Source organism: Xenopus laevis, chromosome 9_10L (assembly GCF_017654675.1).
Source record: "Xenopus laevis strain J_2021 chromosome 9_10L, Xenopus_laevis_v10.1, whole genome shotgun sequence".
NCBI classification, from domain to species: Eukaryota; Metazoa; Chordata; class Amphibia; order Anura; family Pipidae; genus Xenopus; species Xenopus laevis.
Window position 1 is genome coordinate 99,804,066 of NC_054387.1, and position 16,652 is coordinate 99,820,717.

Below are 16,652 nucleotides of genomic sequence, written 5' to 3' on the forward strand. Positions count from 1 at the left end.
CAGCTGTTGAGAAGCTAAGCTTAGGGGTCGTCACTAATTATCAAGCAGAAAATGAGGTTGGCCTGTAACATAAACTGATGCTACAGGACTGATTATTAAATTCTGATGCTAATTGTGCTGATTTCTGTGCTTCCATCTAGTAATTATCTGTATTAATTACTAATCAGCCTTATATTGTGACATTTATATTCTATGTGTACTGTATATTGTGAGTGGGACCATAAGCTCAGTAAGTGACATCAACTCAGAGCATGTGCAGGGAATCAGCAGAAAAGAAGATGGGGAGCTACTGGGGCATCTTTGGAGACACAGATCTTTACGGCTAAAGGGCTGTGGTTGCCTCGGGCTGGTACAGAAGCCCAATACATAATGTACAACATTTCTAGCCTACTTCTTTAATTAAGCTTTAGTTTTCCTTTAAATATTTAAGATTCAAATAATATTTTCCACTGAGAGCTGTAGACATAACACTGTTATTTTCTGGGGAAAGGGAAATAATGTGTCTGTGTAGAGTTTGAAGATTTTACCGTTTCCTCCCTTCTATAAAAATAGAGATTTGATTATCAAACCCCTTGCAAAAGCCCTTTATTTACAATATTAATAAAAATTTTTATAAATAAATGTCTGTTTTTACTCTGTTGTGTTTTCCTTAGTGAGTTCTGATGACAATGTGCCTGTTACGCTATCAGAATCAGAGAGATCTGTGTTTTTTGGGGCAGAACTGTTTTCTTCATCGGCATTGGCGCCCCCTTCGATCTCCGGCTTGGATTTGCTCTTAGACTCCAGTGATATCATGAGGAATTTGAGCATGGCATTTTCTGCCAGGAGACTTTGGGAAGCAGCTGCCAGTTCTGTCAGTTTATCTGCCATGGTCCCCACCTCCCTTTGCTTTTGTTCATACAATACTTGTAAGTGCTCTTTGTGTAACTCGAGGGCCTTGTTATGTTGTTCCAGTTTTTCCTTTTGTACTTTGAGGTCTTGCGTATTCTTCCTGGCATTTGAAATGTGACTTCGCAAGACATCCTGGGCCTGGTGTAGGACCTCGATTTCAGCCCGAAGCCTTTGCATTTGTCGCTCCAAATAGGACACGTGATGTTCTCTGTACTGAAAGAAATGCTCGGGGCAGGAGGATGGAGGGTCAGATGCAGTCGATGGCAGAGAGGCATGTTTTAGGATAAATTTTAGGAGGTTTGGAAGAGTGATTTGCTGATCTTCTGGGTATTTAACACTATGGTCCTTCCTGCAGGAAATGCAAAATAGACTAATCAAACACAATGAATCCGTTGGTAATAATTCTTAGTAATTATGCAATTATTCCTACTACTGGACAAAATCTGACTATTCTTAGTAAAGATTAATTTTGATAAGTGTTATGGTTACAGTGAGTCTCAAACATACAATAAAGGAACAGTACAGTGTAATAATTAAACTGGATAAATAGGTTCTGTAAAATAAAAACAGTATATATATATATATAGCCAAAAACCTAGTCTGTAAAGGCTGGAATGAAAGGATATTGAACATCATAGCCAGAACACAATTCCTTCTTTTTATCTCTCTTAGCTGTTAGTCAGTGGCTTGACAGTGGGCCACATGGGACAGAAATGTTCCGTTAGTTTGCGTCTGATCCTTAGCATGCAGGTGAAGATCAATATACAGTGTGTATACTGTATAAATGGCATATAACATCAGGTCTGGACTGGGACTCAAAAAAGGCCTTGGCATTTTGAGTACAAAGAAGCCTAACCAGTCCCCCCCCACCAGCCCACTCCACAGTGACTGTCTATGGCATCTTACAGCAGCCCCTCTAGCATTGGCCAGAACTCACAGATTGCCAGTCCAGGAGATGGATTCACTTTCTGCTAATGTTTTAATTGCCAGCCCAGAGCTCACTAACCATTGGCAGTTTCCCTTATGTTCAAAACATGGGCCAACAAGATCCAAGATGGGGAGCTGTTGAAGAGAACTTGTTACGGTTACAGGTCTGCTTAAACTCTAAATTGGCACATTAAGTTTAGTAATAAAATACAGCATTATTAGCCATATTCTCCTTTAACTAAATATTGGGCAGACAGCTTTAACAGTATAAAACATGAAAGCAGTTTGTCATTCCCATGTTGAATCTAATCTGTACCTATATGTAGGCGACATCCTACTGTGAGAACTCCCTGGCTCTGGGGCTCAGTATCCTCAGGCTTATGTCCCAGCTTCCCAACACACTGGCCGTGGAGTGGAAAAATACACAGTAGGAACTAGGAATGCACCAAATCCACTATTTTGGATTCGGCCAAATCCCAGAATGCTTGATGAAGGATTCGGGCGAATACTGAAACAAATCGAAATCCTAATTTGCATATGCAAATACGGGACAGGAAGAGAACAAGGGGGAAAAACCATTTCTTACTTACTTGTTTTGTGACAAAAAATCACGTGATTTCCCTTCCCACCCCTGATTTACATATGCAAATTAGGATTCGGCCATGCACATAGATTCTGCCAAATCTGAATCCTGCTGAAAAAGGCCAAATTCGAAAACTGCTGAAAAAAAGCAGAATCTTGAACTAAATCTTGAACTGACTACCTCCTCTCTAGTGCAGGCTGACAACTAGTAGCTCCAGTAATGGAGACAGGTGCATTAGCTAAACAGCCAATCCCAAAAATGAGAAGGGATGTCCGGATACTTATGGACACAGGGTGCAATCCAGACACATTTTTCAGTACCTACTGGGGCTGTTAATCACAAGGAGGATTGCTGGAGATTGCCTAACAAACATCAAGACTTTAAACATATTTGAAGACAAGGCTTTCCTTATAGTAGTGAGTTTGCTAAAATAAGGCTGATGTTAGACTTGAGTGAAACCTGTTGTTGCAAAGACATCTTCCTGTCAAAGCGTACTTGAGAGAGGAAATACCATCAGCTGTAGATTTTACTGTAAATGGTGTGCTGTAAAAGCAGAATATATGTATAGATTTTGTGACTGCCCAGTTTCCATTGCCAGCTGATTAGTATTTGGTTTATGGGCAGCTGATTACAAAATACATATATTACTACACTATTCAAGACAAGCTCTTCTTTATTTGGCTCAGTAACAACAGCTTTGCAGAATACAGTGCACAACATAGGGAGCTTGGAAACTAGACCTGGCTAGCACCTAATGTATCAATCATGAGTCGCATCCATTAATGCAAGCAAAACCCACAAGCAACTCGTTCACAAATTACCAATGTATGCAAATAAGTCACATTCCCATTAGTAATTAGCATATGTTGCAGGACGCAATGTTTAGCAAGCTTCAACTATTGTCCTCGGAATTTTAGGGAGAAGTGTCGCATTGTGGGCTAAAAAACATGGTGTTGTAAAGCTTTGTACCCATGTTCAAAAATGAGTTCTATGAGAAGTTCATATCACAGTGGTGCTTACTGTTGGCATGATATAATATGAAATTAGATACAAATTACAAGGGTGGTACACCTTTAAGTTAATGTTTAGTAACTTTTCAACTGACCTTCATTTTTTATATATATATATATATATATATATATATATATATATATATATATATATATATATATATATATATATATATATATATATATATATATATTTTTTTTTTTATAGTTTTTTAAATTATTTGTCTTGTTCTTCTGGCTCTTTCCAGCTTTCAAATAAGGGCCACTGACTCCATCTACAAACAAATGCTCAGTAAGGCTACAAATGTATTGTTATTTTTATTACTCATCATTCTATCTAGGCCCTCCCTTATTCATATTCCAGTCTCTTATTCAAATCATGGCATGGTACCAGAGTGCTGAAATTGCAAACTGGAAAGATGTTGAATAAAAAGTTAAATAACTGAAAAACCAAAAGTAATAAAAAATGAAAACCAATTGCACATTGTCTCAGAATATCACACTCTACATCATACTAAACATTAACTCAAAGGTGAACAACCCCCTTTACAGTTATGGTGATCCAAATTATGGAAAACTACAGGTCCCGATTATTCTGGATAACAGAGCCTATACCTTACCTGTAGGACTAGTATATGGTTGAAAACTAGTAGTTGGCTAGTATACGGCTGACAGAAAACGGATAATGACTTGAAGGGGTTGATCACCTTCCAAACATGTTTTCAGTTTAGTTGTTTTCTGATTATTCACCAGAAAGACTTTTTTCCCCAATTGTTTTCCATTTTTTATTGGGTTGCCTTTTTTTTTCCAAAATTGAAGTGCAAAGTTGAATGTACGTGTCTCTGGTGGTTTAATCTGGCAGCTCAGTAATTCAGGTGCAGATTCTTAACAGTTACCTAATATCTAATTGTAACAATTCTTATATTTTGCTACATTAGTTGATACATTTCTCAGCAGCATTTGTGGAGTATTAGCAACTATTGTATCAATTCTAACAGCTGCCTGTAATGAAACTAAGGGATTCTGCTAGCAGGGACAAATAAGAAAAGAAATGTGTCAACTAAAGTATCCGTTTAAAACAGTTTACAGGGTCAATGACCCCCCCCCCCACAGAGCTGCTTCAGAAGGTGAAGAGTTAATCTTTAGTAAAACGGTTGCAAATAGAAAATAGAAGGTCATTGAAAAAAAGTCTTTATTCTGGTGAACAATCTGAAATCAAAAAAATGTTGGAAGGTGATGAAACCCTTTAATATTCCCAAATCTCAGCAGAGTAGGTACGTAAGCATGTGAATAAACATAAAAGGACTATTAATGGCTGTACCATATGGACTAACTGGCCACATTATTAGGATAGTTATATGTGAATAAGAATAGATGTAATGTAATATACTTTCAGCCTTATCAAGGGGAAACACGGTTATCTGATAAAGAGTTTAGATAGAACACAAGACTTTCCAGAGTGAGCATTTTCTTTTCAGTTATTTTTTCACCTCCAGGCTGAACAATCTCTGGCAAATAATTAGAGATACTGTATTGCATTATTTATCTTCGGGCCAATGTCACTCACAGCTCGCTCTCACTAGCAATCGTTATATATCATCGCTCAAAGTAAAGTCATGGCATGACAGATAGGTCTCATAGAACAAGATCAGTTATTTATCCTTTCTGCCTTGGAGCCTTTAGATTTAGATGGAAGTGAAAGCTGCAGTGGGGGGAGGTTCAGCTTGTGAGACTTGTTGGCTTCTAAGGGAATTTTGACATTTACATAGAGGTTCCTGTAGGGTAAGTACAGTGGAATGTGTCACAGCTACAGAGTAGAGGCTATTTTGATTACTTTTGAATTATTAGTGGAAAAAATGCATATTTTTCCCTTTGCATTCAAAAGTTTGATGCACTTACAGCACAGGGTGTCAAGCTTGCAAACAATGGAGTGATAATGTCATGTGGCCTCTAGGGTGACCACCTTTTTTCTTGCCTAAAACCATCTTTTTCGTCTGGGAAGTAGGCGGTGATGTCATATGGGGTGGGGCTATAACATCACTGGGCAGAGTAGGTGGAGAAATGGGTGTGGAAGTGGGTGGGAAAATATGTAGGGAATAGGTGGGCCTCTCCATATAAGGGGTTATCTGACAGCCAGGGGCGCTTCGCCAATGAGGCGAGTTGAGAAACTTCCCTCGGGTGGCAGCGCTCCACTAGGTACCAGGGGCGGCAAAAATTACACTCCTGGTACTTTAAGAGCAGAATTTCCATTTTTCAAACCAGAAAATCGGTTCTTCTAGCACAGAGAGTGCAATTATGCTCCCTGTGCTAGCGTCCTGGCCCTCTCCACCACCCTCAGGTGGCGGAGGGGCCAGGATTGCCCCTGCTGACAATAGAGAAGGTCAGGGGAGAGAGAGATGCAACTCATATACAAGCAAATACATTGCGGGCAAATTTGTCATTCTGGCCCTAGCTGGTGAAAAGTACCAGCTGGGTGCCAACCATAATGGCCAAACATGGCGGATTTCACCTACCGATTTGAGCCCTTTAGACCGACTCCGACAAAAGTTATATATATATATATATATATATATATATATATATATATATATGGATTGAACATGCTAATCTTTACCCAGAATATGAGCAGAAGTAGGGCCAGACTGGGATTCAAAATAGGCCCTAGTATTTTATGTACACAGAGGCCCAAATAGCCCCCCACCAGCTCAATAAATAGTCCATCTATGCCCCTCCTGGCATTGGCCATAATCCACAGATAGCCCAGGCCTGAGTATTTGTGAATTGAATCTGTATTTTACTGCAGCCTACTAAGCCATTCCTACAAAGTAAATAAACTACACCCAGGTCCGGTTACCAGTTGAAGACAGGAGCCAACAACTCACACAGTGAGCTAGGGACTTCATCGACCTTCCTACCACCAAAATAGGTCTGCAAAATGCCAGAATTACCTGTTCTGCGGGAATAACAAGATTGTGGGAACACGATCCACCATAAACTGCCAAGGAAGGTCATTATGAGCGATATTGATCCTTTTAAAACAGAAAAGAAACAACATTTACACAGTGCATGTTGTAGGTTTCATATACAGCTTCCAATTACTGTACACTCGCACACGGTTATAGGAGGGAAATGACAATACTATAGGAATAAATAAAATATTTCATGAGGCCACTATGAATATGCAAGGCAGTCTAGCATAAGCATTCACATTGTCGCTGGATGAATGAGCAATTTCTGGTGCACGGAGGGGTGATTAAACTTGCTGTTAAACAATTGTATAAGAAAAGAAAACAGCAATAAAATGTCAAATTAGAATGTGCTTGGAAACCTATTAAGGTAACAGTAAAGAGGCGGATAATAATCCTAAACATACATTTCAGCTCTGGCTGAACTACTGGAGAAGAAGGAAGTTGAAACCAGACACTGATGACCCTAAAGGGATTCTGTCATGATTTTTATGGCGTTGTTTTTGTTTCTAAATTACACTGTTTACACTGCAAATAATTCACTCTACCATATAACATGTAATTCCTGATCCAATAAGTATATTTTTTAGTTGTAATATTGTTGTGTAGGCAGCCATCTCAGGTCATTTTGCCTGGTCATGTGCTTTCAGAAAGAGCCAGCACTCCATGATGGAACTGCTTTCAAGCAGGCTGTTGTTTCTCCAACTCAATGTACCTACATAATAATGCATTGGCCAGATTTTGTTTTCCTGAATATTTCACTTTTTTTTCTGGAGCCCTGAAAAATGTAAAATTGGGGTGCTACTGCATAAAAATTGATGACAGGAATGAACAGCTGGGGGTGTGTTAAAGCTTGCCAAAAATAAATACTTTTCATTTGTTCCCCAGACTTTTTGTCCAGGTGCAGATTCTGCACTTACAATTTGCTACATTAGTTGATACATTTCTCAGCAGCATCTGTGGAATATTAGCACCTATTGTATCAATTATAACCGCTGTCTTCAAAGGGGTGGCTCACCTTTAAGATAACTTTTAGTATGTTATAGAATGGCAAAGTCTAATCAACTTTCAAAATTGTCTTCATTATTTATCTATTCAGGCCTCTCCTGTTCATATTCCAGTCTCTTATTCAAAGCAATGCCTGGTTGCTAGGGCAATTTGGAGCCTAGCAACCAGAATGCTGAAATTGCAAACTGCAGAGCTGCTGAATAGAAAGCTAAATAACACAAAAAACACAAATAATAGAAAAACTCAAGGGCAAACAACCCCTTTAATGAAACTCAGGTTTTTTTTCTGCTCTGCAGGGACAAAGATAAACGTATAAACTAAAGAACCCCTTTAGAACAGTTTACAGAGTTGGAGCCCCTCCAGTTGCTTCAAAAAGAAACCTAAATAAGAAAAAACAGACAAATAGAAAGTAATTGAAAAAAGTCTCTTTTTCTCGAGAACTCTCTGAAAACAACTGAACTGAAAAAAGTGTTGGAAAAGTGAACAAACACTTTAATATATTTGGGAAAATTACTATAAATAGCTAAGCTAACAAATAATCCCAGAAGTTTGGAACTGTATTTAGCATGATACGCCAAAAATAGGCAGGGCCAGGATAGGCTGCACGACTTAAGTGATTACAATTGGATCTGTGTGTCCGTCCGTCTATCACATCATGCCTAAATGTATTTTTGCTCTTTCCCTTTTTTAAATTCTTTTAAATAAAATTTAGATTTATCCTATACAAAGGGGTATAAATAAGAAATATCTATATTTCTGCATAACGTTGACTTGAATGGAGTAGAGGAAAAAGATGAAATTATTCAAAAAAAAAAAAAAAAAAAAAAGAACCAAATCAAAGCCTATTTGAAGTTTGGCTAAAGCTCAGCAAAGAATTAGGATAGAAATGCTGCACATTCCGTTTCTGGCTTCTGTACCAGCCGGAAGCCACCACAGCTTTAGTAGTGATCCATACCTGAGCAGTAGCTCCACCACCTTTCTTTCTACTGATGCACTGCACATGCTCTAAGCTTAAAGACAGACTCACAGTACATATCATATACACTAAATAACATTCACAATTCAGACTAGTATTTTCTGAATTGTTAACTAATCAGCTTCTGTGTTCTAATTTATGAGGATTTTTTGATGATTACAAGCCCTAAGCTTAGCTTAGCCCAGGGCCTGCTAAATATGTGCCTGACACTTAACAAAATCCAAGATGGTTGTCTGCTGTGGACAACACTGAAGGCACGGATCATTACTGGTACAGAGATACTGAACCTCTGCACTGGGACAGAACATACTGGAACAAAATGCAGTCTTACCTTGTCACAATGAGGCTATCGGTAGCCAGAAGCTGAGCGAGACGGATGAAAACATGATTCAAAGCAGCACAAAAACCACACCAGGTTGTATAATACACCAACAATACATCCTGTGATAGAAACAAGATTACAGTATCACTCAATTGCAAAACTAGTGTGTGTGATCTTTAAGATATGGTCATAAACTGGTGAGGGAAATGTTCAATACCATTCAAGACTAACGGATTGATTTCCTGTATACTAACACTGTCACACCTTGCTGTTTGATTTTTGCTTTTTGGCCTGTTTAAGAATGCAAAGACAAGCTAAATTGCATAAACGGATTTCGGCTCAAAAAATGCAAGAATCTCTGTTCTCTAGAGACATACACAGGATGAGCAATTGTTGCTCCACATGCTGGACCAAATCGGGAAGATCCAATCGTTGCCTCGGGGGCCGACAGAGACTTGTCCTTGAATAAAGATGTCTACCAAATTCTACTCAAAAGCCTACACAAGTCTGCACATGTCTTTTAAGACTGTGATAGTGCAATTAGACTGTAAGCTCCAGCAGGACAGAAACAAACAGGATTAAGGAAAATTATTATTAAGTGCTTTGTAATATGTAGGCTCAGTGTAAAAAAAATAAGAATTCTTTGTAGAGGAATGAACTCTGGTTGGTTCTGTTAGTAACTGGATTCTGGGACTTCCAGCATATCTTACTTTTTGTGATTACAGATTAAATCTATTGGTATTTATCCTTAATAGGAAATGTTCGTAATTGTGCGAAATACATGCTGCAATGCATGCAGTCCCTTTTGCACTGTTGGTTCTGACTCTTCAAACAATGTAGCAGAAGCCAATTCTACTCCAGACAAGACTTTAGTTATCACAATTCCTTGCTTGCTTCTTCTCGGTCTGTTAATCAACGGGCTTCTGCTACACTGCTGCAAGAGTGAGAGGCAACAGTGCAGAGAATAGAAATCAACAGATACTGCTTTCAGTAGCAATTACCCACTGACATTTTCTAATGAATGTATAAGGAGTTGCTTAGAATTAAATGTTGTTTATTTATGCAGAACGTTTAATGGGTACAGTTACTCGTTAACATTTGCTTTAATTTGAAATACATGTTGCAAAGATGAATTGCCAATTAAAAAAGGTCACAGAAATAGTGATTATCAAGAAAGAACAATGCACCTTTTTGCTTTCCAGCACAACAGGATAAAATGTGCTTGATGTTACTTCAGTGATTAATTGCTGGCTGGATACATGGGGAGGAGAGTCCCCCACCAGATGCCTTTGTAAGGGGCTGTAAACTTTGCTGTAGTTCTGAATAAAAGCCTCTGCAAATAAAAGGAGGATATATATTCAGTGGAAATAAGCTTATAAAGGCAATAAAATAATCTAAAACAAGTAAAAGTGATTAAAACGTTAAGGGAAACTAAACCTCCTCCTGTATAAATTTTTAAAACTTCATGCCCCTGTACAGGCTACACTGGAACCATGTCGAATGGACTGCCAAATGGAACACAACTATTTTCAGATGCCTTCATTGTGGTCGGTTCAGGGGCACAAATGGTTAAACAACGATACAGTGGATTTAGTTCCCCTGTAAGATCTCTAAAATAGACCCACTTCTGAGAAACTCTTGCATTTGCATGACTCTATTTCAGTGCACATCCTGCCAATATCCCCTGTAAGCTGTGGGGTTCAGCAGGTGGGTACAACATACAAAAAAATCAGTGAGGCATACAGAACATTTTGCAGACATAGAACTTATAATCAGCTTTCCAAATAACATAATAAAACATGTATATGTATAACCCTGAACATCGCAGGTCACTATAAAAAAAGACCACATAAAAAAGTCGACATGTAAAACACGGTTTCCTATAAATAAAGCCTTTTCGTAAAAAATATGCTTTTCTAGCATTGTGCGTTACTGCATAATACCACATAGCAAAGCTACAATTTTTGGTACTAAAGTCTGTTTTCTGACCTGTATGAGGCACAGTGATGAGCAAAATTTTTTTGAAACAAAAAAAGTCCACAGATTCCGATGCATTTGCATAAAAAAAATGTTAATTAGCCGTTTTATAACATACAAAAAGTTAACATAAAGGTGAACCAACCCTTTAATGATTTAATTTCCTCTTTATATACTATAGAGGAGTCAGCTTTATATAGTGCTTAAACATTTTATAGTTTTTTGTATAATGAAAGTATAAGAAACTTTCCAATATAAAGTAATCATTTTCCCCAAGCGTCCACAATGACACTGGAATTCTGGGAAAAAAACACTGCATTGTAAAACATGCAGATTATGCTTGAAATTGGACTTGTTAGACAAAATGCTCACGATCTGGGCTTTTCCCAGATAATGGATCTTTCCATAATGAAGATCTTCATACCTTAAGACTACCAAAAAATCATGTATCAAGTACAAGTTACAGTTTTATTATCACAAGAAAAAAGGAAATAATTTATAAAAAAAAAAAATCTATCATTTGGATAAAATACAGTCTTTGTGAAACTTCCTTCCCATAATTTGAGCTTTGCGGATAACGGATCCCATACCTGCGTTAAAAATCATGGAAAAGAGAAGGCGGAATTGGAACAATAAAATCATTCAAAACTGTCATCAATAAGTACTCGTAATCTGGTTAGAATTACATTTTCTTTTATTATGCAAAAATGTTTTCCTCATTATTTTAAAGTGGTCATTACTGAATAAATCAGCATCTTATGCCTCTTTAACAATTAACATAGAGGTAAAGAAACCTGATGATATGAGGTATAAACAGGGAACAATGCATTTATAGATAATGAAGCCTAAAAACATTATTATATTAAATGAGGATAAAATCTACATGTTAATTTTTTTCCTACCTAGATTTGGTTTAATGAGGGGTTGCCAGTGGTTAAGGATGTAGTGCACTTCTTCTTTCAAGTCTACAATGGCAGCAAACTCTTTTCCAGAAGCTGATCCAGCGGCTCCGAGTCTTTCAGCGTATATCCAAGACAAGTTGGAATCCAGAAGATATAGATTTAAAGTCTTGTTGGTCCTACAGCTGAGGCCAGTAATACTATTACCGCTGATATGATAGCTAGGACTTAAAAGTGTCTTCTCCTCAATATGAGGCACTAAATGTGTTAGCTCTTCTTTGAAGTTCTTCCCATTGGAAGAAGGTAGAACGCGAGTGTTCTGAAGGAAGCTACTGGAAGCAATGAGTTCCCTGCTTAAAGTCTGACAACATGCGGTATAGTGATTATAGGGACTGTAAAAACTTGGGAAATTGCTGCACTCTCTAAATTTAGAAAGGAAGCCCATAAAGGAATGTTCTTTGAGGTAGAACGAGTCTAAAGCAGCTTCGATATCAAGAAAGTTGCAGCGGTGCATGTAGACCTTACTTGGCCTGATACCGGCAGATTGATTGACACACAGTTCACAAATATTGTGAATCCTTGACATTAAGTGCCATTGAGGGAGAACTACGGTATTACAACAGGAAAATCTTCCGGTATTATGGGAATCTGTATCTGATGAAGTCTTTCTATCTTGAACTTGTTTTTGATCATGGTCATCATTAACAGGAAGGCTTTTAGAACAACTGTTGTACTGCAGGGCAACTTCGGCAATCTAGAAGACAGAAAACAAAATTGTGAGCTACTTCACTGAGAATATTCAAATTGCAAGCAATCTTTCCTATAATACATAGCCGTCTGCTGCCTTCCGTTTCTTGATATTTATTAAACAAGTCATGCTGCCATTAGATTAGATTTTGCTAAATCTACAAAAAGCAGTGCTGAGATTTGTATATACAGTACATAGTATTAGAACATGGTCCTCTTTTGTCCTCACCTTTCAATATATTTACAAGTATAAGATACATTATTCGGAAACCTGTTATACAGAAAGCTCGGAATTGCGTTAAGGTAATTCCCCATAGACGAATAATTCAAATTTTGAATAATGATTTCCTTTTTCTCTGTAACAATAATGTTTAAATAATTTCTTAGTAGCCTTAAAGGGCACCTGTTGGGTGAATATATTTTCCCCAACCAAAGGTGTGGGCTAATCGAGCTCTATTTGGGAGTAACAGTAGTTTGTTTTTTTTAAATGGCCCGCCAGCGTTAGGACACCCGCACCAGGAGCTCCCAATGGCCATGTTGGGGCACACGCATGCACATAATGAGCTAATGACGCAACTTGCTCCTTATGTGCATGCACGTGGCATCAGAAGTTCATTATGCGCATGTGCTCTGCACAACATGGCTGCTCGCACTGGCAGTTCCCTCCTGGTGTGAATGTCCTAGCACTAATACTGTTACCCCCAACCAGAGTGCGGGCTCTATTAACCCGTACCTTTGGTTGGGGAAAATATTTTTTCTAGATTATTATTATTATTATTATTGCCGACTGATCCAAAATACATTGGTTCCCAAAAAAGGAGGTATAGGGGCCCCATGATGCCCTAATTAATGAGCAATTTAACATATATTGGTAAAACAGGTCAACCCCTGCATATGTTGGGGCCCTAAAATTAATTTGCTATGGGGCCCGGTAACATCTAGTTACCTAATCATTCTCCTCCTAGTGCTGATCCCCGAATAATCAACACAATAAAGTAACAAGCAGGGCCTTTTCTGGCTTTTATATTGGTTTCAATAAGGATATGGCAAACCTTTAAAATATTATTAATTTATACTGAACCTGATCCTGTTGAAAAATTGTGGTTACAGATAGTTCTGAGACTTACTGAATTCCATCCATTTGCATGTGTGAAGACTTAAATTCTAATGTAAATCGAGCATGGTGTTTATATTAGCATAAAGGCTAAAGGCAGACCAGGCTGTTTCCAGTAACTCAAGAACCTCTGCTGCACACGGAGTAGATTTCTGTGCCGAAATGCATACTTGATCCCTGAAGCCAGTGGAGGGGCTGATTCTCAGTCTGCATTTATATGCCGGCCCAGAATCAGACCATGTGGCATTAGCCTTAGTCTATGAACATCACAACTGATTTTATTTGTTTAATTTTAAGTAAAGAATTGCAATACTGTTGTAAAAGCTCTGAACAGCTGGCTTTCATGGGGAACAATATACCCTCCTTTTATGCTTCCCTCTTAGATGAATCTTATGAGCATAGTATAATGCTTAATGTTTCATAGACCAATAATTTCAACTACCGGTAGTTTGCAGGCAAATGCTGTCAGTTATAATAAGAGTTCAATGACCCAACAATTAAATTAGCTTGTAAACAAGCTCTGTAATCAGATGATAGATGTGTTACTTGCATATACAACGATATGCATTGAAATTCAACTCCACTTTCATCTTAAGGTTATATTTGGACATCTTATGCACCATTAATTCTAGTTGCTCATGATATAGGGTATAAAAAAAAATAATTTTACAAATTAGGATTTATGAAACAAAAGCTAGTTAGGACTGATATTCCTGCTTTTTCCCTGCCTTCAGGGAATGCTGCAATAGCCAAGTACAGGAGTTCAATAACACAAGATAGATCTTTTGATCATGCCTAAACCAAGTTTCAGTTAAGTACTAATGTCAAGATAAGATTCTGCTGCTAAACAAGTTCTTTGTGATTCTTGCTTCAAAGGTTGGGTTAAATCAGCACACTTAAAATAAAAAGTCTACATGCAGCCATGCAGACTTACTGCCCTTTAGTTTCCTCAGTACCCTGAACAATAGTTGCTGGAGGGTCATGAATTAAAAAAACAAAACAAAAAAAAAAACCTGTTCTAGCATTTCATTTATTTGATCATAAAATCAAAAATCACTGATTAAAACCACAATATGGACTGAACTGAACCGCTAGTTGTAATTTATTCACCTGCAATACATCTTCGTTACTGCTGGTGATTAATCTCCCCAAAATACCTTCCAACCGGCAAGAATGTGAATCGCCTGCGGGGTGGCATAAGCATCGTTTTCCGAAATCACCTAAAATTGCCTCACAAGTAAACTTCAGAAAACCAAAGCAATGCTTATGCCATCCTGCTGGAGAGTCACATTATTGACGGTGGAAAGGCATTTTGGGGAGGTTAATCGCCTGTTGAAGCAAAGATGTACTGTAGGCAACCCTAAAAGCAAACCAGAGATGGTAATTTGGAAGGTAATTTGGTTGATGTGGCAGATATTTCCCATCATTCTCTATGCAAATCACATTGCTTATGGCTTTAAAGATATATGGGAATGAGCTGAAGTGGTCGTTTTGCAATTCAACCAATTGGTTTCTTCGGAAGCCACGCTGCTTAATGATCCTTGGTCAAATAAACATGATTTACAAAAAGTTAAATTAGATGTTAACCTTCTAGTTAAGTCTGACTCTCGACCAGGCAGAAGCTGCAGTTCCTACAGGACAAGTTTTATTATAAGTAGACTGCTGAAACTGATAGATGGGTGCTCCACACCTCATTTATGGATTCTTTACATGTTCACGTATGTAGTATATGCAGTGAAGAATCCCTATATGAAGTTATACATGGTCTTGCTTTCCTGTGGAGAAAAACTCATGGTGCTTGCTAATCATGTGAAAGGAAAACAACTCATGTTAGGTAGCAGAGGTTTATAGAGCACAACAAGCAGTTATAATGAATCACTATTTGTGCCACAGCACTGAATAAAAACCATGACCTGCAATGAGAAACACTACAAATATTTGGAAGCAGTATATGTATGAGATACATTTTCTGAAAACCCATTATCCAGAAACCTCCGAATTGTGGGAAGTCCATCTCCCATAATTAAAAATGAACTCCTTTTTGTAATAATAAAACAGTGCATTATACCTGTACTTGAGCCCAACGAAGATATAATTAATCCTCATAGGAAGCAAAACAATCCTATTGGGTATTATTGGAGATCCAATTTACAGAAAGCCCCCTAACCTGTATTACAGATCCCATACCTGCATATATAGTATACTAATTTAGGATATATAAAAATATATATCCTATACTATTTATGTCAATTTGTTTCTCTTGCTGAAAGAGAAAAAAAAAGCATTACTCTCTTACTGCAATGCAAGTTACACCTATGTGTCCACTAACCTCATGCAAGAGGGGCTGTTTTTCAGCTAAAGGGTTGTATGGAATAAACATGAAGAGAGCGGGTCCTTTCTTCAGCTCATTGTGCAGCAGAAGGCTTTTGCCACCATGAGGTCGCAGCCAGTAAATAAGATTTTCCCTGTTGTCTAGTGCCCACTTGCAAATATTTGCAGCTGTGAAGTTCATCTCTTTATCCGGGTAGACCTGTTTCATACAAAAACTGTAGTCAGATTTATGTTTTTCAAGCATAAGATATCTTGACAGAATTTATAAGATCAGAGAAAACTATTCTAATGCTTGCCCTCTATTGAAAATGGAGATGAAATATTGTAGACTATGTATAGATCTTGCTCTTATAACCTGTCACAATACAGCAAAGGAACTGTAACAATACCTTTTCTAAAGCTTCTAAGATGGGAGTGGAGAAAGAAATGAATGTCAGTTACAGGAGGAGAAGAACTTGTGATGGATTAAATGAAGGAATAGAGGGGAAGAAAGAAGGCAAAGCACTAATACTGGCTACCAATTACAAACCTACTTCCCCTAAAAAGTCTATTCAAATTAAATGAATTCATTAAAAATGAAAGAACTCACTAAAGAAGAATTCAGGTTTCTGTGCAGGTAAATACTCCCTGGATTGCCGAGTGAGATTTCCTTTGCAACTTTTCTGTCAGTGATTACTCCGAATCGGATCGTTCCCAGATAATCTGCAAAGAGCACCACAAAATTGTCAGCTACATTATCTGGCCTTACAGCAGCTTGTTAAAGATGAACTTGGACCTAGAGGTTCTATCATCATTTATTAGCCTTCTTTTAAAACACAGTCATGTCATGTGTATCGTTCCTACTGGTTGCTTGCTAGCGAAGAGAAAAAAAAAATGCAATTGTAGAGGAAAGTGCACTTAA

The 16,652-nt window shown here is 37.9% G+C and overlaps 1 protein-coding gene across 2 annotated transcripts in view; it reads right to left on the reverse strand.

Annotated features, from left to right (window-relative positions):
- Positions 1 to 568: 568 nt before the first annotated feature.
- Positions 569 to 16,652, reverse strand: part of txndc11.L (thioredoxin domain containing 11 L homeolog) — a 31,503-nt gene continuing 15,419 nt past the window's right edge. For both annotated transcript variants that reach the window (XM_018236305.2, XM_041576027.1), the window contains 7 exons: positions 16,341 to 16,453; positions 15,750 to 15,950; positions 11,563 to 12,313; positions 9,871 to 10,016; positions 8,693 to 8,802; positions 6,360 to 6,440; positions 569 to 1,240 (listed from right to left, as the gene is read on the reverse strand). In XM_018236305.2, the coding sequence (XP_018091794.1) occupies positions 631 to 1,240; positions 6,360 to 6,440; positions 8,693 to 8,802; positions 9,871 to 10,016; positions 11,563 to 12,313; positions 15,750 to 15,950; positions 16,341 to 16,453 (2,012 nt within the window). In that variant the 3' untranslated portion in view covers positions 569 to 630. The remainder of the gene's footprint in view (positions 1,241 to 6,359; positions 6,441 to 8,692; positions 8,803 to 9,870; positions 10,017 to 11,562; positions 12,314 to 15,749; positions 15,951 to 16,340; positions 16,454 to 16,652) is intronic.